Source organism: Grus americana, chromosome 22, assembly GCF_028858705.1.
Source record: "Grus americana isolate bGruAme1 chromosome 22, bGruAme1.mat, whole genome shotgun sequence".
In the NCBI taxonomy this organism is placed as follows: Eukaryota; Metazoa; Chordata; class Aves; order Gruiformes; family Gruidae; genus Grus; species Grus americana.
Genome location: NC_072873.1, coordinates 7,724,152 through 7,743,739, shown reverse-complemented (window position 1 = coordinate 7,743,739; position 19,588 = coordinate 7,724,152). Strand labels below are relative to the sequence as shown.

Below are 19,588 nucleotides of genomic sequence, written 5' to 3'. Positions count from 1 at the left end.
GAGCAGGCTAATAGAAGCAAAAGCTATGTGCTTTGCCCTGGCATTGAGGCCCTTACTGTGCTGGGGAGCTGTCTTGTGGAGAGGATGAGGGAGTACACCTGCCTTTTCCCACCTGGGTTGTTTTGTTGTGCAGGCTTCGAGGACCCTGTTCACCCTTGAGCTGTTTAAGTAACAGCTCTACTAAGTAACACTGCTGACTTATTGTGGGGTTTGCGGAATCTGGTGTCATGCTGGCATAACAAGAGACAACTTTTGGGTGCGGCAACAGTGAAACGTGCCCTGAGAGGTGGCCGGTCCCTGGGTGGCAGGGTGTGTGGAAGGATTTGGGCAAATGCCAAGGACAGTCATCACCTCCCATAGTCTGGGATTTTACACTTGAACAAGGTAGCATTCCTGGTAAATTGACATGCCACCTAATAAAAGGATGCCTTGCCTACCCCAGTGAAAACCAGCAGCTTTTAGCACTGCATTGAGGCTTGGCCTGTGCCTGTCAAGCTACAATTCAGTTCTATCAGAGGACCGTGATTAAGACAGGGACCAAAACACAGCTGAGAATGCCTTGATTGAGCCAGGGATCCAAACTACATCAAAGAACACGATGGTTGAGACAGAGACCCAAGCCGCATATGAGGACACCATGATTAAGATAGGGACCCAGACACTAACTACAGTAATCGTCCCTTCCAACCCAGTGCATGATGATCTATGATTCTATTATTCTATTACTTTAGCATTGAGTTGTCTTCTGTGGAAACATCCATTTCCACTCCTGATGGCATTCCGGGCAGACTCAAGACACAGAATAGGCATCGTCTATGACTGTGGAAGACTTTCTGGTGATAGTCCCTTAATATTAGTGTATTCACACCCACACGCACCCCCATACACACACCCACACACACCCCCACACACCCCAATTTAAAATCTTAACTTTCTATGAAATACTCTCTCTTGTAAGGCTAGAGAAGCAGTAATTTTATCCTAGAATGTGTTTCTGAGAAATGAAGCTCATACTCACTGAGATCTGAGAACTGCTGGATCCAAGTCCTTTCTGGAACTGAAATTCCTTTGAGAAGTTGACTGTCCAATTAGAATTATTAGAATTATTAGAATCTTTAAGGTTGGAAGAGACCTCTAGGATCATCAAGTCCAACCATCAACCCAATACCACCATGTCTACTAGACCACGTCCCAAAGTGCCATGTCTACACGCTTCTTGAACACCTCCGGGGACGGTGACTCCACCACCTCTCTGGGGAGCCTGTTCCAATGTCTGACCACCCTTTCGGTGAAGAAATTTTTCCTACTATGCAACCTAACCCTCCCCTGGAGCAATATGAGGCCATTTCCTCTTGTCCTATCACTTGTTGCTTGGGAGAAGAGACCAACACCCGCCTCACCACGACCTCCTTTCAGGTAGTTGTAGAGAGTGATAAGGTCTCCCCTCAGCCTCCTCTTCTCCAGACTAAACAACCCCAGTTCCCTCAGCCGCTCCTCATAAGACTTGTGCTCCAGACCCTTCACCAGCTTTGTTGCCCTTCTCTGGACATGCTCCAGCACCTCAATGTCCTTCTTGTAGTGAAGAGAATGTCCAGGTGGTCCATGCTGCACTGTCATCACTTCAGGGTACAGCGCTCACAGTCCGTCAGCCCCCTCCCAGTGGCCTCATTGTTTCACTGCTTAATTGTGGAACTGCAAGTGCCATTTGCATGAAGGCAAAACAGTCCAGCTGATGACAGCTGAACGACGTAATTTCAGTCTTTCTTTTAAGAAGGTGAACTGATAGAGAAGTTAGATTTCTTTTCCCCCACTTGCCAATGAAGTTTAGCTCTTCTCACTCTTTCTGACCTCTGAAGGACAGTGATGGCAGCAGAGTGACACACTGGATTGTGTTGCTGTGGTGGGTCGACCTTGGCTGGGTGCCACGTGCCCACCAAGCCACTCTATTACTCCCCTCGTCAGCAGGACAGGGCAGGAGAGAGGCACCCTGGAGGTGCCTTTCCTCTGAGTAGGGCGGACATGCATGGTGGAGCCATGGCCTAGTGACTCTTGGTGGTCAAGGGGAGACCTGTTTAACCTGAGGAGGGAGTCTGGCACAACTCAGCCCACACCAGTGGCAAGTACCTCCTGTCACAAAGATCTGAGTTACCGCCTGCCCGTGCACAACTCGGAACTCTCTTGTAGCTCTTGTGGAGTGCAAGGAGCAATTCAAAGGAGGGACCTGACTCATCTCCCCCATGCTGGGGCACAGGGCTAGCCAAGCTCTGGCCTTGGTGTTCATGGAGATGCTCCAAGTAGACTGGCAATCTCTGCTCTGGGGAGCTTCCCCAGAGACACTGCCCCATCCTGGCCATCATTCCCAGACCTGAGATGCTAAACACTGAATGGCAGCCCCATCCCTTCTTCCACAGATTCCTTGTGTGGATCCCTACTCCTTTCCCCGTGTCTTTCTGAATGGATAGAGTGAACATAAGCTTCGGCTCCATCCAGCTCCCGAGAACATCCAAGATGTGCAAAGGCCAGTTGGTGGGGGCACCAGCCTCAGTGAGAGGGTGGTGATCTTTCTTGGCACGATCATCACTATCACCCGTTTCACCTCCATCCCCACCTCCTACGTCTGCGTCATCTTGTCTGTCCTGAGAGTCCACTCTGTCTTGGGCAAGTGTCATATCTTCTCCATCTGCGCTGCCTACCTCAATGTAGTGGCCACCAATTATTTGCCCATGGTCTCAAGTACCCGAGGACAGAGTGGTCTTCTGACTTCTGCACCACAAAGATGCCCCTGTTGAATCCCCTCATGTTCAGCCTGAGGAATCAGGAGGTAAAAGCTGACCTCCCCAGGTTGTCTTGAGGGAGGGGACTGGGCCAGAGTCAGTAGGAATTTTCCCTCCACATGAGTCACCTGAAAACTAAGGAAGAGGAGGGAGGATCATGGACTTGTGAGTCATGATGCCAGCTAGGGAGAGAAGCTGCCTGGAAGATCACCATGACACACAAGATACTGGAAGGCTCCTGGCAGCCTTCTGTTGCCTGGCAGTGGCCTGCATGATCTGTTCCTTAATCTACAACACGACTTTTCAGGTGCCCAAGGCCCCTTTGTCCCATGTGACCTGGAGTTTGGAGGCAGCAGTTCTACAGCAGGCATGTCTGCCTGAGAGGATGCTCAAATACCTTCTGACTTAGAGGTCTGTGAAAAGCCCAGCTGCTGCCTCACTGCTCAAGTAAGAATCTCCAAGTGCTGAAAGACCTGGCCCTGGCCCTAGGGAACCTGTGACATAGCAAAGATTGCAACTTGATTCCTTTCCTTGGGACGAGCACCAGTCTATCATGTCTCTAGAGAGCCTCCCTGGGTCAGCAGTGTGGGGGTGTAAGGAGGTCTGTCTGCAGCAGCAGTTAAAGAGATTTTCTCTACTCTCCACAGTGAGGTTTGGAGACAGAGGAAGAAGATGTGAACCTGCAAGCACCAACTCCCTCTTTCTTGAAACTCTGTGGTCAACCTGTGAAAGGGAAAGCATGACATAGTCCTGTTTTTTTTCTGGCAAACCTGATGGGACTTGCAGTCTTTGGTGAGATGTGTCTTTCAGGCTAGAAGGATTGGAGCAAGAGGGGTCGCTGACCCAGGTCTCTCAGATCCTGCTGTGGATGGATAAATCCAAACCTTGTGTATATTCAGAGAGGTTCTCCTCTGTGCTTTCTGTGGAGAAATCCCCGGTGTTTTTCCATGTGCAGGATGCCAAGCTGCAGGACAGCACCACCTGTCTCTCCACTGAGCCCACACTGGTAACCACAGCATGCGCGATCACACAGAAAAAGTGTGTCTGTGTGTGTCTGTGTGTGTTCCCTGTGCAGTGTCTCCCTCCCCAGCACTGCGTGCTTGTAGACCTAAGCTTGTCCAGCAGTGGCATGCCGGGGTTGTGGTGAGGCTGGGTCTCTGCCTCCCCAGCCTGTGTAGCAAAGACAAAGGTCAGCAACAGCATGCTGGTGTGACTTTTTGGTCTGAGTTCAGATCCAGGGTCTTGGGAAAAAAAGCAAAATAGCCCAATAAAACCGTCAAGTTCAAGGAGTGCCTGGACTTGGGGGAGAGCTATTGAGGGATGCCGTATGAACCACAACAGGCTCCATCAAACCCCCTGAGATGAAACTAACTGAGGCATGGGAATGAGTATTAAGAAGATGTATCTGACTGGCTTTTCCCACTCTCATTCTGAAGCACACTCTTGCAGAAAGGAGCCCTTGTGGTGAGACACGACTGCTCTTGTGGGTGTATTCCTAGCCAAAATAGCCCGAGGAAGGAAAAATCCCTTCCTAGCCACGCACCTGGACATCAGCCAAACCCTCGGCATGTGAAAAAGACCCATTATCCAGAGACTGGGGAAGACTGTCTGTTCTACTGGATTCCCACCCATGCCCCAAGCCAATCCATTGCTTTTCATGTCTCTCCTCCATCTCAGGGGAATCACCGTTGTTTTGCTGGCGAGAATCCCGGTGCCCCCATTTCCTGACAAAAGCCAGCTGTTCAGTCCATTTCTAGGAATGAGTTTGTCCCTCTGTGCACCGTGTCATGCTAAATCCATTTGGTGGAGCAAAGAGCTGACCTTGGAGAGCAACTGTGTGGGAAGGTGACAAAACCAGCCCTGGTGGCTACAAAGATGGTTTAGCTGAGTTTTCCTTTCTGAGACAGTAAAAGTGTATGTGTAAGCAGTGAAGCCTTCTGGAGTGACAGGCAGAACTTAGTCTGTATCAAATTGGGATGTGTGAGAAGGAGAGACAGAACAGGGACAATCAGGAGGCAAAGAGAATGAGGCACGTGAAGAAAAGAGGTGTCATGTGCCTGAGAGGGACGGAAAGGTGGATGGCCACTGAGAAGCAAAGACAGGTTCTGCATTAACCTGCTCAGTTAACATGTTCACATCTTCTGTGCTTCCTCGCCTACACCTACAGTTAGAAAACTGGATGCACGTTGTGTCTGTGGAGAGCTCAGGGGATGATTCTTCCACATGGCCGTCTGTAGGATCGCCCCCAGGATGTCCTCCCGGAGGTGGTTTTCTGACTTTCTCACACACAAACAGGAGTGTTGGTCTCAGAATGCCCCTCAGCTCGGTGTGGATCCCACATAAACATAAGCAAGAAGTAAGAAGGTGGAGGACAGGACAAGGAACACAGTCAGGAAAGAACATGGACAAGACTCCCATTTGACATCTTTCTGAGAACTGGGAAATTGCAATTATTCTCTGAAAGAATAAAATCACACAAGGGAGAATAGCATGGCTCAGAGTCAAAAAGGAGTACATTTAAAAAAAAAATTCTCATTATCGTCTTCAAACTGTTGAGAGCTACATGTCAGGAGTAGCTGAACTGGAAAAAAACCCACTGCACTTTGCTATTTTTATAGCATCCTTAAATTCCATTTATGTTCACTTTTGGTTTAAGAGAACGCATTCCTCCGGGGACAGAATTGGCTTAATGTGGATGATCATGCAGGTGATTATTTGCAATCTCGAGCTGAAATTTGTACTGGTTAGGGCCTACCTTCACATTATTTTTTTTTTTTTCTTTTTTTTTTCTTTTTTTTTTATTTTTTTTTTTTTGTACTTTGAGATAACCTCCTTTGTAATTTTTAGAGCCATGGCAAAGGAGAACAAGTTACACCTGTAACTGATGTCATTCCTCTGGGCTTCCCGACCTCTCTAGGTGAGCACATGGTCCCGTGTGCCATTATCTTCTCCATGTATCTTCTAACCTTGCTGGGGAATGACATCCTCATTGTCACTGCATGGAGCAAGCGTAGAAGCCAGAATTACATCTCCTGGGACTATCCTCTTTCAGTTACTAGGGCATATGTCAATCTCTGCATAGGTTAAAAGCCTTTCCAGATAAACCAAACTGCATATTGAGCTATCAGCTGTGGAACACTGAAAGCGTCCAAACTGTGTTGGGTTTGCGTGGCAAGGTTTTGGTAGCGGAGGCGGGGGGGCTACAGGGGTGGCTTCTGTGAGAAGCTGCTAGAAGCTCCCCCTGTGTCTGACAGAGCCAATGCCAGCCGGCTCCAAGATGGACCCGCCCCTGGCCAAGGCCTAGCCAATCAGCGCCTCTGTGATAATATATTTAAGAAGGAAAACAAAACAGTTGGAGGAGCTTTTGCAACCGGAGAGAGGAGTGAGAAGGTGTAAGAAACTCTGCAGACACCAAGGTCAGTGAAGAAGGAGGGGGAGGAGGTGCTCCAGACACCGGAGCAGAGATCCCCCCTGCAGCCCGTGGTGAAGGCCATGGTGAAGCAGGCTGTCCCCCTGCAGCCCATGGAGGAAGGATGAGGGGGTGTAGACATTCCACCTGCAGCCTGTGGAGGACCCCACGCTGGAGCAGTTTGCTCCTGAAGGTCTGCACCCCGTGGGAGAGACCACGCTGGAGCAGTTTGTGAAGGACCTTGGAGAGAGACTCCATGTTGGAGCAGGGGAATGTTGAGAGGAGTCCTCCCCCTGAGGACAAAGAAGCGGCAGAGACAACGTGTGCTGAACTGACCGCAACCCCCATTCCCCGCCCCCCCTGTGCTGCTGAGGGGGGAGGAAGTGGAAGCCGGGAGTGAAGTTGAGCCCAGGAAGATGGGAGGGGTGGGGGGAGGTGTTTTAAGATTTTATTTCTCATTCCTCTGCTCTGTTTTGCTTAGTAATAAATTAGATGAATCTCCTCTCTACGTTCAGTCTGTTTTGCTCGTGACGATAATTAGTGAGTGATCTCTCCCTGTCCTTATCTCGACCCAAGCCTTTTGTTATACTTCTCCTCCCCATCCCGCTGGGGGAGGGGTGAGTGAGCGGCCGCGTGGCGCTCAGCTGCCGGCTGGGCCTAAACCACGACACAAACTAACTGGTGGATGTGCTTGCGATCAGGGCCATGCTTGTAGTAGTCATCTGGAACTTCTTCCTGTGTGAGAGGATGAGATTTTTCCTCAAAAACATCCAGTCATCTCTCTGAATCTCTGTTCTTTATACAGTAGAATATTGCTAATGATGCACTTTATCGTGCTTCCAAGATCAGATTGATTGACTGCACGGTCATCTATGACTATTGTTGAGCATGAGCTGTATATTTTTTAAGCTGCCCAGGAGAAACACGGTCAGTGTGGTTACTCCTCCTCTTCTCTTGCACATCTATTTGAGACTTGCTCAGGAATATTGTGTTTGATCTGGGATGATCAGGTAGATTAGGTTCCAGAGCTAAACCACCTAGGAAAGCCTGGTCACTAATGTGCTGGAGATGGGAGCTGCCACTGCTGGGATCTGAGTCCCCTGACTTGGCCTCCACTGATCCTGATCTGCCGCCTGCTGCTATCACCTTGTATGTGTCAAAGATGACCAAAGGGCTAGAGAACCTATCCTATGAGGAAAGACTGAAGGAGGAAAATCTTTTCTCCCTGGAGAACAGAAGGCTCGAGGGAGACCTCATCACAGTAGTCTCCTACTTAAAGGGTGGCTACAAAGAGGACGGAGGCTCTGTCATCACAAGAAGCCACATGGAGCAGACAAGGGGTAATGACAGATCTCCAACAGCCAGGGACTGCAGCGCTGGGAAAACCTTGGCCTGCATGTGAGGAGCAGTGGCGATGTGAGCAGAGTTCAGGCTGTCCCTGCCTCAGAGCACTTGGGGAGCCAGGGAAGCTGAGTACAGACAGGGTCATCCCCCCTGTTTGTGCTATGGTTGGGTTGGTGCCTGTCCTGTACCACCGTGTCCCCAGGGCACGACCAATTCTCAACCTGTGGGGCTACCCGTGGGGGCCATGCCCACAGTGGGGAGGAACTGGAGATGCCTGGGTGCTGGCAACAGACCCCAGTGCAGGGGCGGCAGGTCTCATGAAGGAGGAGGTGAAGCCTTGGTTTCTGGGCACAGAAAGAAGGTGCCCAGCACCCAGAGGGATGGACAAAGATGGCGCCTCTGCCCCAAACTGTAGGCAGGAGGAGCGTGAGTAGAACCTCATGTGGTCCATGGGGCACTGTACGCCTGAGATGTTATTTTGAGCCATAAGTGCCTTCAGGAGTTCCTTTTCTGCACCCAGGAGACCATGGATACCTGAGGGATGCCAGGATTTAGACCACTACCTGGGACTGAAGTCTGACATCTAAAAAATCTTCAAGTATCACTGAAAAGCATACCTAAATGTTGGCATTAACAGCGAAGCCACAAGTAGTTCACCCAGGCTCAGGGAAGATGAACACCTGAAACAAGCCATGAGAAGGTAGGGAATCACTGGGCTGCGGAGAGCTCATGTTACTGTGGGGACACTCTGCGCACTGCTGCCATCTGCCCAGTCACCGTCTGCCTGTAAATGGTGGGATGGTGGCCAGAGAGCAGGGATTTCCTGCAGGGATATGCAGGGAGCAGATGCTTTGTGGACTTAGGGCCTGCTGAGCTGGGCTTACACAGACCTCGATAACAGGGAAGATGGGGTCAGTGCCTCAACGCCTTCATCGCTTTGCTTCACAGTTGGGTGGCTAGGAGGCAGATGAAGGATCTCATAACTGAGCCTCCAGGCAGAAAGCCCCTCTGCTGGAATTTCACCTTTTGCTGCGGGGAAGGCAGTCCACAGAGCTCCCGATGTGCATGGCCACCCTTCTGCCTTGGCACCTCCTCCTGGCCAAGGCCTCTGATATGCCAAGGTTTTTGGTCCAGCTGGTGCCTGAGAATATAAGCCAACACAGGAGACATGCGAATGGCCCAGCAGAGACAGATCAGAGAAGCTTCTGAGCTCAGAAATGTGTCCCACTGTTGCCGCAGTGGCCCAGTGGGGATGGAGGGGGTAACTGCTCTTGCACAGAGCCTTTCCAGAGCAGAGCTGGGATCTGGCAGTGGTACAACCTTAAAGGCTCAGGAAAGCTGCCCTAGGCTTAAAGGAGACAAGAAACCACAGAGCAGCCACGGGTATTTGGGCACTGGGTGCTCTCCCAGAGCTGCAGCGGCCCATGGGGGTGCTGGGTTCACAGAGAGTGGGGACTCCGTTGTGTGGTTGCTACCAATCCTAACTTGTGCATTACCTCAGCCCTGCGTGCCTGGACAGCACCTGGGCCATGCCAGGTGCTGAAGGACTGTATGAGGCGCCTGTCAGCCTGTGCCCATGTGTGCTGGCCATGGACCTTAGACTGGGTAATGGAGGGGAGGGGAAGGTGGGGATGAAATTGTGGTATTGTTGACTCCATATGCCCACTCCTCAATGCTTTGGAGCCATCCTCTATTCGAGCCTCATCCCCCAGCACAGCTCAATCCAGAGCTAGAGGAGATCCCTTCCCAGAGTGCCAGAGGGGCTGCTGACCTCATCCATTGGCAGCCATGGGCTCCTCACACAGGGCTTGGTCTCCCCATTCACAGAATGTGATCCAGGAAGCAGTGCTTCAGGCCCATCTAGGAAGATATACAGCAAGGCTGGAAGGAATGGTGGCCATCTGCTGTGAAGTAGCCAAGAATATCTTCCTCAACTCCAAGGACAGGGCAAAAAAGACAACCCAGGGCAGTGAGTCCTACCCTTCCCATCTTCTGGGAATGAGGAAGGGTCCTCTTTTGCGCCCAAGCTAATTCTCCCCAAGAAGCCACCTTTTGTCATAACCAGACTGGAAGACTTGCCACAGAAGGAAGGAGGACTCGGAGGCCCAGGCTTGAATGCAGCACAACTTTAATGAGTCTAAAGAAGAGAAGGAGGTGGCTCACAGGGAGCACCTGAAGGCACGACTGTCTGCCTGCCCACTCTGCAGAGGGAGAGATGCCAACAGGTCCCCGCCAGGCTGGTGTTGAGAGACAGCAACAGGAAAGGAAAGAGAGAGAGGAGAGTGGAAGAAGGAAACAATGGCCCAAAGCTCTACATAGAATGCCCTGAATCTCTGCCTCCTCTCCAGCAGCATGTTCTGAGGTCTTGGGAGGATCTTGCCAGGGGAAGCTGCCAGCAGATTTAGCAGGGTTGACACCTGTTGCCACAGTAGCGGCTGGTGATGCAGGAGAGGTCACAGCACCCAGAGGTGATGGGCACTCCATCACAGCTGAGGATGCTGCCAACAGCAGCGGAGGTGGAGGAGCCCACAACGGTGTTCTGTGGGAAGGAGCTGAGGATGGGGCCAGGCAGGGTCACCACCACGGGGGAGGGCTCAATGACGACTATGGAGTTCTGGCACTGCCTGACGCAGGGCTCATTGCAGCTGTTGGCCAGCGGGGTTGGGCCACAGGGCTGGCAGGGCAGGCAAGGCTGGCAGGGCTGGCACTTGTCGGAGCAGGACATGTCTCTGGGCCAGAGGTTCACCTGGGAGAGAGGGTAGGGAGAGGTAGAAAACAGGGGCACCTGAGAAGCAGCACTGCACCCAACCACACGGGAGGCAGGACACCTCCTGGCCCAGCAGACGCTGCCCAGCTCACAGCCCAGGAGCTGCCTCACCTAAGTCCCAGCCCCTCTCTGTGGAAGACCTTCTCTGCCCTTGCCTCTCCCATGAGAAGCAGCTCCCAGCCCTGGGCTAGGGCAGTCCGTATCAGCGGAGACATGCATCGAGGAAAGACCTGATCTCGAAGGAGGAGGAGAAGAGGCTTCCCACTCACCTGATTCCCAAGGAGAAGGAGGCGAGAGAAGTGGATGAGAGAGCAGAGACTTGGGCTGCCTTTTATAGGAGTCTCGTGCTGCCTCAGGCCCGGAGGCACCCCTTGTGGAAGTAATAATGTTCTGACAAGCTCATGCCTAATGCAAAGCATCCCAGCTAATGGCATGGGCTGTGTCCTGGTTTCCTGCACTGCTGCCTTTTCATTTCCTGGCTTATGCCACGTGCTTCCCCACGTGAAGGCTTCTGTAAGTGCCGGGACGAGAGGCCCCAGGATTTCCAGGGCAGAAACACGTCAGCGCAGGCAGAAGACTCAGCTCCAGTGCTGATGGCATCCTGTGCAGGCAACTGATGTGCACCTGGGTCATTCCTGTGGGCTTGTTTGTGGTTAGGATGTGGGCACCGGATGCCCAAGGACTGCCATTTGAGAGGACATGGCACATCTCTCTGACGGTCGCTCATTGTTGCACACCAGTGGGCTTCTGCTGGGAGGGTTTGACCCTATTGCAACACTAACAGTGCTGTCAGGACGCGTTTGCTGGGCTCCTTGGCCTCATCCCCTCTCTGTGCAGACTCTACAGGTCCTCAGGCAACACCGTGAGCATGTCTGGGGCCCGGTCCTTCCCCGGGGTACTTGAGTCGTGTCCTGCCAGCAGGCTCCCCAGCATCTCCTCAGCAGAGGCCACAGCTGCTGATGTTTTCTTGGCTTTATGTGAGCGTACAGATTTTGGCATGGCTCCATGCAGGCGTGCACGAGCACACGTGTGTCGGTCTGTACTTGTGTGACCCTCATCACGAGGGCATACGCAGGTCATAGCAGGGGGACTCTCCCCTGGTGTGTCCATGAGCACCGCAGAGTAGCGGGTTGCCCTTGCCAGCTGAAATGCAGTCTCTGCCTCCCGTGCCCTCCACTTCTTGCTTTATGTACAGGGAGAAAGGCCAAGAAAGCCAAGAGCTTTGATTCAAACACCTTTGGAGGTCAAGCACCAGGAATTCCATATCCCCCATAAAATCCTGAGTCACTGTTCTCCACTTGGACATTGAGCCGTTGACCACAACTCTTTGAGTGCGACCATTCAGCCAATTCCTTGTAGACCGAGTGGTCCATCCATCGAATGCATATCTCTCCAATTTAGAGACAAGGATTCAAGGATCACGTCCTCCAAGCTCAGGAACGATGCATCCCAACAAAGAGGAAGGCAGGCAAAAACGGCAGGAGGCCTGCGGGGATCAGCAAGGAGCTCCCGGACAAACTCAAACACAATGAGGATGCCTACAGAGGGTGGAAGCAAGGGCAGGTAGGCTGGGAGGAATAGAGAGAAATTGTCCAAGCACACAGGGATCAGGTTAGGAAAGGCTAAAGCCCTGACAGAATTAAAACTGGCCAGGGATGTCAAGGACAACAAGAAAATCTTACATAGGTACGTCAGTGATAAAAGGAAGACTAGGGAAAATGTGGAACCCCTCCCGTATGAAATGGGAGACCTGGTTACCTGGGACAAGGAGAAGACTGAGGTACTCAACAACTTTTTGCCTCAGTCTTCACTGGCAAGTGCTCTAGCCACACCACCCAAGAGTCAGAAAGCAAAGGCAGGGACTGGGAGAATGAAGAACCAGCCACTGTCAGAGGAGATCACGTTCGAGACCATCTAAGGAACCTGAAGACGCACAAGTCCATGAGACCTGATGAGATGCCTCCACACATCCTGAGGGAATTCATGGATGAAGCGGCTAAGCAACTCTACACCGTATTTGAGAAGCTGTGCCAGTGTGGTGAAGTTCCCACTGACTGGAAAAGGGGAAACACAATCCCCATTTTTAAAAAGGGGAAGAAAGGAAGAGCCGGGGAGCTACAGGCCAGTCAGTCTTACCGGTGCCTGGCAAGGTCATGGAGGAGATCCTCCTGGAAACTCTGCTAAGGCACATGGAAATTAAGGAGGCGATTGGTGACAGCCAACATGGCTTCACTAAGGGCAAATCGTGCCTGACAAATTTGGTGGCCTTCTACGATGGGGTTACAGCGTTAGTGGATAAGGGAAGAGCAACTGGTGCTGTACACCTGGACTTGTGCAAAGCATTTGACTTTGTGCCACGTGACATCCTTGGGACAGGCCCAGAGAACTTGTGGATGGCCCATCCCTGGAAGTGCTCAAGGCCAGGCTGGGTGGGGCTTTGGGCAACGTGGTCTAGTGGAGGGTGTCCCTGCCCATGGCAGGGGGTTTGGAACTAGATGGGCTTTGAGGTCCCTTCCAGCCCAAACCACTCCAGGATTCTAGGATATCCCCTGCAGGAAGTGTGGCCTGTGCAGGGCCTGTGCTGAAGCAGGCTGCTGGCAGAACTGTGGCCCCTGGAGGACCCACGCTGGAGCAGTCTTATCTGGAAGGACTGCAGCCTGTGGACAGGACCCATGCTGGAGCTGGTTTTGACAGACTGCAACCTATGGGAAGTGCTCACACGGGAGCAGGGAAAAATGTGCAGAGGAAACTGCGGCAGAAAGGACTGACTGTGTACTGACTACAACCCCCCATGCCGCATCCCACTGTGCTGCTTGGGGGTGGAGGAAATAGAAGAGCCGTGAATGAAGGAGGGAGGCTGAGTCTGTGAAAAGGAGGAGAGGATGCAGTGAAGGTATTTGAAGGATTTTTCACTCTTTCTCACCATCCGGCTCTATGTTTCACTAGTAATAAGTTAAAGGAATCTGTCCCATAGAGGAAGGAGAGTGAGAGAGCAGCTGGCTGGGTGTCTGGAAGCCAGCCAAGGTCCCTGTTGTTTTGCACCATCTATGGCAATTAGAAGTGCCATGAGCGTTTATCATTTATGTGGGGTTTTTTGCTGTGCATCTGTGCCGTCAGGAGCAGTCTCTCTCTCCCACTGCTGTTCCCCTCAGAGGATGGTGGGCAGTGATGTCAACTGGCCTTTGTGCTTGTGTACCTGGGAAGTTAGTGGCAGGTTTACAGCCACGGGCAGAGCACAGCCCGCCAACTCTCCTGCCACAAGGCTGACACGAACAAGGAGATCGCGAAGGCCGTGTGGGAGGAAAGCTGTGAATGGGAGCTTCTGTGCTTGCTTCATCTCTTTCTGAGTCTGCTAGCAAAGGTCCTGCATCAGAACTGATGACAGAGAAGAAACACCTGCTCCCTTGGTTGTCCCAGACCCCCCTTCACCTGCATTCCTTTCCCCAACCATCCAGCCCGCATTGCCTCTCCTTTCCAACCCATGCACTCTCAGTGTTTCACAGACAGGTCAGTGCAGAAGATCTCGGCTGTCTTTGTAGTCCCAAGTTTCTGAGGTTCAAGCACCAAAGGCTGTTCCCCATGATCGGTCGGCTTTGGGAGAGGTGGGAGCTGGGAGGAGGGGCACAGTACAGTTCTCCTCTCTTGGCATCCTGGTAGGAGGCCCTTCTGTGCAAGGCTGAGCTCTGGGGAAAGCGCTCTCGCTTCTCCCTTGGCACCCCTATTTCCACGAGGCACCCAGAGATCTGCAAACAAAGATCCTCTTCCTGTCAGGGGCTGGGACTAGTGGCCGCAGAGAAGAGGAGAAGGTGGTGAGAGAGCTTCTGCCATGCAACTGTTCTTCCCCTGCACCCCAGGATGGGATTGCACTTGCCATGAGCTGCAAAGAGCGAGCGTGGGCTATTCTGATCGGCGCTCTCTCTGCAGTACCATGGGAGGAACTGTCAGTTGCTCCTCTGTGTCATCTTGCAGGCCCATGCAAAAAACCTTGCTGCCTGTGGAGGAGGCAGAGATGTGGTTCTGAGCTGCAAGGGACAGGGAGTGAAGCAGGCCCACAGAGAGTGTGTCCTGCCCTCCCAGTCCTCTAGGAATGAGAAGAGCTCCACCGGCTCACCCGTTTGTTCCCTCCCAGCAGATCTCCTGTCTCCCTGGACAGCTTTAGAGAGCATCCAGAGAGCAAAGGACCACACAGAGCCCGAGGCTGGGATGCAGCAGGGTTTAATGAGTCCAAAGAGGGAAACAAGATGTCTCCAAGAGGAGCCCGCAGTGGAAGGATCACCACGGGCAGCCAAGAGTCAGTGCCCCACAGAGGGAGAGGGGCAGGCAGGTGCCCCCAAGCTGCCTTTGGCTGGCCTCATGGCCCAGGGGAGCAGAAAATGACAAAGGAAAAGGAGGGAAAGGAGAGAGTGGAGGAAGGGAACGAGAGGCATCGGCCATGTTTTCAGAGAGCCCAGGCTGGCCCCTTCCAAAGGGCTGACACCCTTTGCCGGAGGAGCGGGACATGCCCAGCCCCTCTCCAAGCAATGGCCACGATTTCCGTCCTTCAGTCTGGCATCATCTTCTGCGTTCACAGGGCTCCTTGTCTGGGCTGTCACCGGGCGCTTTAGCAAGGGGGGCACCTTCTGCTGCCACAGTAGCGGCTGGTGATGCAGGAGAGGTCACAGCACCCAGAGTTGATGGGCACTCCGTCACGGCTGAGGATGCTGCCAACAGCAGCGGAGGTGGAGGAGCCCACGGCAGTGCTCTGTGGGAAGGAGCTGAGGATGGGGCCAGGAAGAATCACCACCACGGGGGAGGGCTCAATGACAACGGTGGAGTTCTGGCACTGCCTGACGCAGGGCTCATTGCAGCTGTTGGCCAGCGGGGTCGGGCCGCAGGGCTGGCATGGCAGGCACTGGTTGTAGCAGGACATGTCTCAAAGGTGGAGGTGAACCTGGGAGAGAGGACAGGGGGAAGCAGAGCACAGGGGTAACTGAGGAAGAGCCTGCGACCCCACCAACAGGAAGCCAAGGCACCTGCTGGGTGGGGAGGTAGAGGCTGTGCAGGGGGGAAGAAGGGCTTCTGTGCCTGAGCCCAGCAGGGTTCTTCAGACAGCAGCCAGGCCCAGGGATCCTCCTGCCTAGCCTATAGCCAAGAAGCTACCCCAGCCCAGCCCCAGCCTATCTCCATGACAGACCATCTCGCCTCTGCTCTCTCCCACGATCATGATCGCAGAACACTAACAGAAGACCAAGGAGCAGGTATCACCTGGGATGTCGTGGAAGGCAAGAGTCCGTCCTAGAGGAGGAGGTGGAGGAGAAAAGGGGGTTCCAACTCACCTGTTTCCCAAGGAGGAGGCGGTGATGGAAGTAGTTGAGAGAGCGACCAGTTGGTCTGGCTTTTATACTGGCCTCTAGACTGCCTGAGGCCCAAAGGCAGTGCTGCATAAGCTACAATTTTCCTGCCTGCTCCGAATGAACGGAAACATCCCAGGGATGTGTTGCTGTGTCCCTCTATGCTGCCTTTGCATTTCCTGGTTATGTCATGCCCATTCCTGCATGGATGCTCCTCATGAGTGCTGGGATGAGAGGCCCCAGGATTTCCGGGACAAGCATGCCTCAGAGTGGGCAGAAGACATGGACTAAGTGCCAGAGGGGTCCAGTGGAGGCAGGTGATGTCTGCCTGGGGCACTCTGGTGGGTTTCTTTTTTCATCCTGCTGACAGGAAGAGCCCCAGTGCGCCCAGCCCTGCAATCCTTGGCTTGTCCCCCAAGGGCTCCTGTGAGCATGTGCCCTGTGCTCCTCTTTCCTTCCCTCATGGCTCATGCCAACAGTCAGGTGATGTCTCCACCTGAGATGCTCACATGGACTCGTTTGATCATCCCTGTGCAGAGGGAAGAACTTTGAAACCTCTTTGGGGTTGACAGCCTTGAGGGTTCATTGATTGTGGGGAGAGGCCCAAATGCCCTCCAGCTCAGTTAGACCATGTTGTCTACAACTACGTCCAGACAGGTTTTGTCTGTCTCCACAGAGGAAGACTCCATGACTTCTCTGAACAACCTGTTCCGGTGTTTGACATCCCTCACAGCAAAAAGTTTTTTCTTTGTGTTCAGATGGAATGTTATTTGGGTTGTTTTTTGCCCATTGCCTCTCATCCTGCCAGTGGGCACTACTGAGAAGAGTCTGGACACATAAACAAAACAAAAGGTCTCCGCTTCATGGTGCCCCTGGAGCAGGGGATGCACTCTGCTGTCCTTGGATGACCTGCTGCCTGGGAAGGAAGGGAAACCAGCAGTAACAATGGAAAGCTTGGGATGGCAGACTGAAGGCATCAGGGAGGAATCTGATGGGCACTTCAGCTTTTCAACTCTCTTTTACCTTAATCTGTCGTCAGGAGGAAGCTGCCAACCTCTTTGGCCTCCTCCTCTCTGTGGACGGTCTCTGTCCAGACTTAACAGAGTCTCTGTTAAGACTTGTCTTAACAATGTTGCCTGTGCATCTGTCCTGCTTAGATTGCCCCATCCCTGCTCTGGCAGGGAGGTCCCCAGCAGTTCCTCAGTCACACTCTCAGCCCCTCGTTGTCTATGGGGACGCAGACAGGGACACAGCACTCAGGTCTCACTGGACCTCGAACCCTGGCCAACTCTTTCCATGCTGCCTTCAGGCAGCCTCGAGGGGCTGAGCTGTTTCCCAGGGTCATGACTCATGTAAAAGCTTTGAGGTTACAGGGGACAACAAATGTGGTAGCGGTGTTTCCAGGAAAGTAAGCATCCTGGGAAAGGGAGACTGGGGGCAGCCTGGAAAGACTGACAACAGCCAACTGGACCTGTCAGGAATCACATTAGAGCAGTCAGAGCATGCGGCTGCAGCTTCTCCAGATGAAAGACTTCATTGGGCAAATGCCAAATCATTTTGCAAGGATGCTTGCTTTTAAGGAAAAGCTTTTCAGAGCCGAACCGGTGGCGGTTTCCCCTGTGTGGTGATGCCAGCTGATGCGGGAGTTCCCCTCGCCTTCCCCAGACCATGGGGCCCTGAAGCTAAGTCTCCTGCATCTCATCCAAGGCCAAAAGGCTGGGAACAGCTTTTCCCAGGCACTCCCTCTGGATGGCATCCCTTTCCTCCACCGTGTCGACTGCACCACACAGCTTGGTGTCGTTGGCAAACTTGCTGAGGGTGCACTCGATCCCACTGTCCGTGCCGTCGACAAAGATGTTAAACAGCGCCGGTCCCAGTACCGACCCCTGAGGAATGCCACTCGTCACTGATCTCCACTTGGACATTGAGCTGTTGACCACAACTCTTTGAGTGCGACCGTCCAGCCAATTCCTTGTCCACCGAGTGGTCCATCTGTGGAATCCATGTCTCTCCAATTTAGAGACAAGGATGTCATGTGGGATAGTGTCAAATGCTTTGCACACGTCCAGGTAGATGACATCTGTCACTCAGATCGATCCCTCAGTGCCTCAAAATTGGTCTTCCCTCTGTTTGTTGCATTTAGAGCGGTGCCTTTAACTTCTAAATTACACTTTTCTCTAGACTGCAAGAAGCTGATATTATTATAAAGCTCTAGGTGTGCATATGCTGTTTTGAAGCAAGCTACGTAAATGTTAGTGTTGTACCCCAGGGTACGTGTGCTCAATGGAAGCACATGGTGGACTGCTGCTTCCTCTGCCCCAGCTGTGTTTGAGGGAGGGAAAGAGAAAGACACAGCATGTCCTCACGCAAGGAAAGCCCTTGGGCGACCAGCCAGGAATTGCAGGGCTGGGAGCAGCTGGGCCCCTTCCTGTCAATGCAGCCACAGGCAACCCCACGAGTGTGCCCCAGGCCAACATCACTTGCCTGCCCTGCACCTATCCGGCACCTGAGCTGAGTCTTTTGCCGGCACTGACACATTCTTGCCCCGGAAATCCTGGGGCCTCTCAATCCCAGCACTCAGAAGCCGCCTCTGTGAGGGAATGGGTATGGCAAGAGCCAGGAAATGAATAGGCAGTGTTGGGGAAAACAACCACCCAGCCCATGTCATTAGCTGAGATGATTTCTGTTCGTCACGAGCACCTTAGAAGATTGCCACTTCGGTAGAAGCTGCCTCTGGGCCTGGGGCAGGTCAGGGCCACCATAAAAGCCAGCGCGACTCCTCGCTCTCTCATCCACTTCTCTTGTCTCCTTCTCCTTGGGAAGCAGGTGAGTCTGAAGCCCTTTTCCCACGCCCTTTTTCTGGTCATGCAGATGCATGCTCCTCCATCCTGTGCTGGGTTGTGGCGCTGCTTGTCATGGGAGGGGGGAGAAGGGCAACAGCGAGTGTCTGGGACTTGCCTGAGGAGGCTCTTCTTTTAAGAGATAGTCATCAGCCACCGTGGGGCTGGTGGCACTTGGCAGTACCATGTCCGGATGAGGCCAAGAAACCCTCTTCCCTCACTGCAGGCGCCTTTCACATGCTCACAGTGGGGTGTTGGACTCGCGACAAACTGCTCCTCACATGTACCTGTGCTCTGATTAGTCTCTACCCTCTCTCCCAGGTGTACTTTTGCCCAGAGAAATGTCCTGCTACAACCAGTGCCAGCCCTGCCAGTCCTGCGGCCCAACCCCACTGGCCAACAGCTGCAATGAGCCCTGTGTCAGGCAGTGCCAGAACTCCATAGTCGTCATTGAGCCCTCCCCCGTGGTGGTGACCCTGCCCGGCCCCATCCTCAGCTCCTTCCCACAGAACACCGTTGTGGGCTCCTCCACCTCCGCTGCTGTTGGCAGCATCCTCAGCCGTGACGGAGTGCCCATCAACTCTGGGTGCTGTGACCTCTCCTGCATCACCAGCCGCTACTGTGGCAACAGGTGTCAACCCTGCTAAATCTGCTGGCAGCTTCCCCTGGCAAGATCCTCCAAAGACCTCAGAACATGCTGCTGGAGAGGAGGCAGAGATTCAGGGCATTCTATGTAGAGCTTTGGGCCATTGTTTCCTTCTTCCACTCTCCTCTCTCTCTTTCCTTTCCTGTTGCTGTCTCTCAACACCAGCCTGGCGGGGACCTGTTGGCATCTCTCCCTCTGCAGGGCAGGCCGACAGACAACACCCTGCAAGAGCTCTTCTGCTTCTTAGTGGCTGACCCTGGTGCTCCCTGTGAGCCACCTCCTTCTCTTCTTTAGACTCATTAAAGCTGTGCTGCATTCAAGCCTGGGCCTCCGAATCCTCCTTCCTTCTGTGGCAAGTCTTCCGGTCTGCTCAGGGGAAAAGGTGGGAGAAGGGGAGAAGAAAAACTGTGCCATACATCCCTGCACAGAGATGGTCGTGTCTCCAGTGAGGAAGCTGGCTAGCAGCCTGGGCGGGATG

At 53.1% G+C, this 19,588-nt stretch overlaps 2 protein-coding genes and 2 pseudogenes across 2 annotated transcripts; 1 reads left to right on the top strand and 3 right to left on the bottom strand.

Annotated features, from left to right (window-relative positions):
* Positions 1-5,735: 5,735 nt before the first annotated feature.
* LOC129195279 (cyclin-Y-like protein 1) lies at positions 5,736-7,672 on the bottom strand (annotated as a pseudogene).
* A 2,256-nt stretch (positions 7,673-9,928) lies between these two features.
* Positions 9,929-10,697, bottom strand: LOC129195536 (feather keratin Cos1-1/Cos1-3/Cos2-1-like; annotated as a pseudogene).
* Positions 10,698-14,894: 4,197 nt separating this feature from the next.
* On the bottom strand, positions 14,895-15,203 carry LOC129195199 (feather keratin Cos2-3-like). Its single transcript, XM_054801038.1, has one exon. The coding sequence runs from the start codon at positions 15,201-15,203 to the stop codon at positions 14,895-14,897; it is 309 nt and encodes a 102-aa protein (XP_054657013.1).
* Positions 15,204-18,805: 3,602 nt separating this feature from the next.
* LOC129195555 (feather keratin Cos2-3-like) lies at positions 18,806-19,111 on the top strand. Its single transcript, XM_054801721.1, has one exon. It carries the CDS (start codon positions 18,806-18,808, stop codon positions 19,109-19,111), a length of 306 nt encoding a protein of 101 aa, XP_054657696.1.
* The last annotated feature ends 477 nt before the right edge of the window (positions 19,112-19,588 follow it).

Bases quoted from the DNA above. Each gene is read 5' to 3' on its own strand.
- LOC129195199 (XM_054801038.1), bottom strand. From the start codon at position 15,203: ATGTCCTGCTACAACCAGTGCCTGCCATGCCAGCCCTGCGGCCCGACC.
- LOC129195555 (XM_054801721.1), top strand. From the start codon at position 18,806: ATGTCCTGCTACAACCAGTGCCAGCCCTGCCAGTCCTGCGGCCCAACC.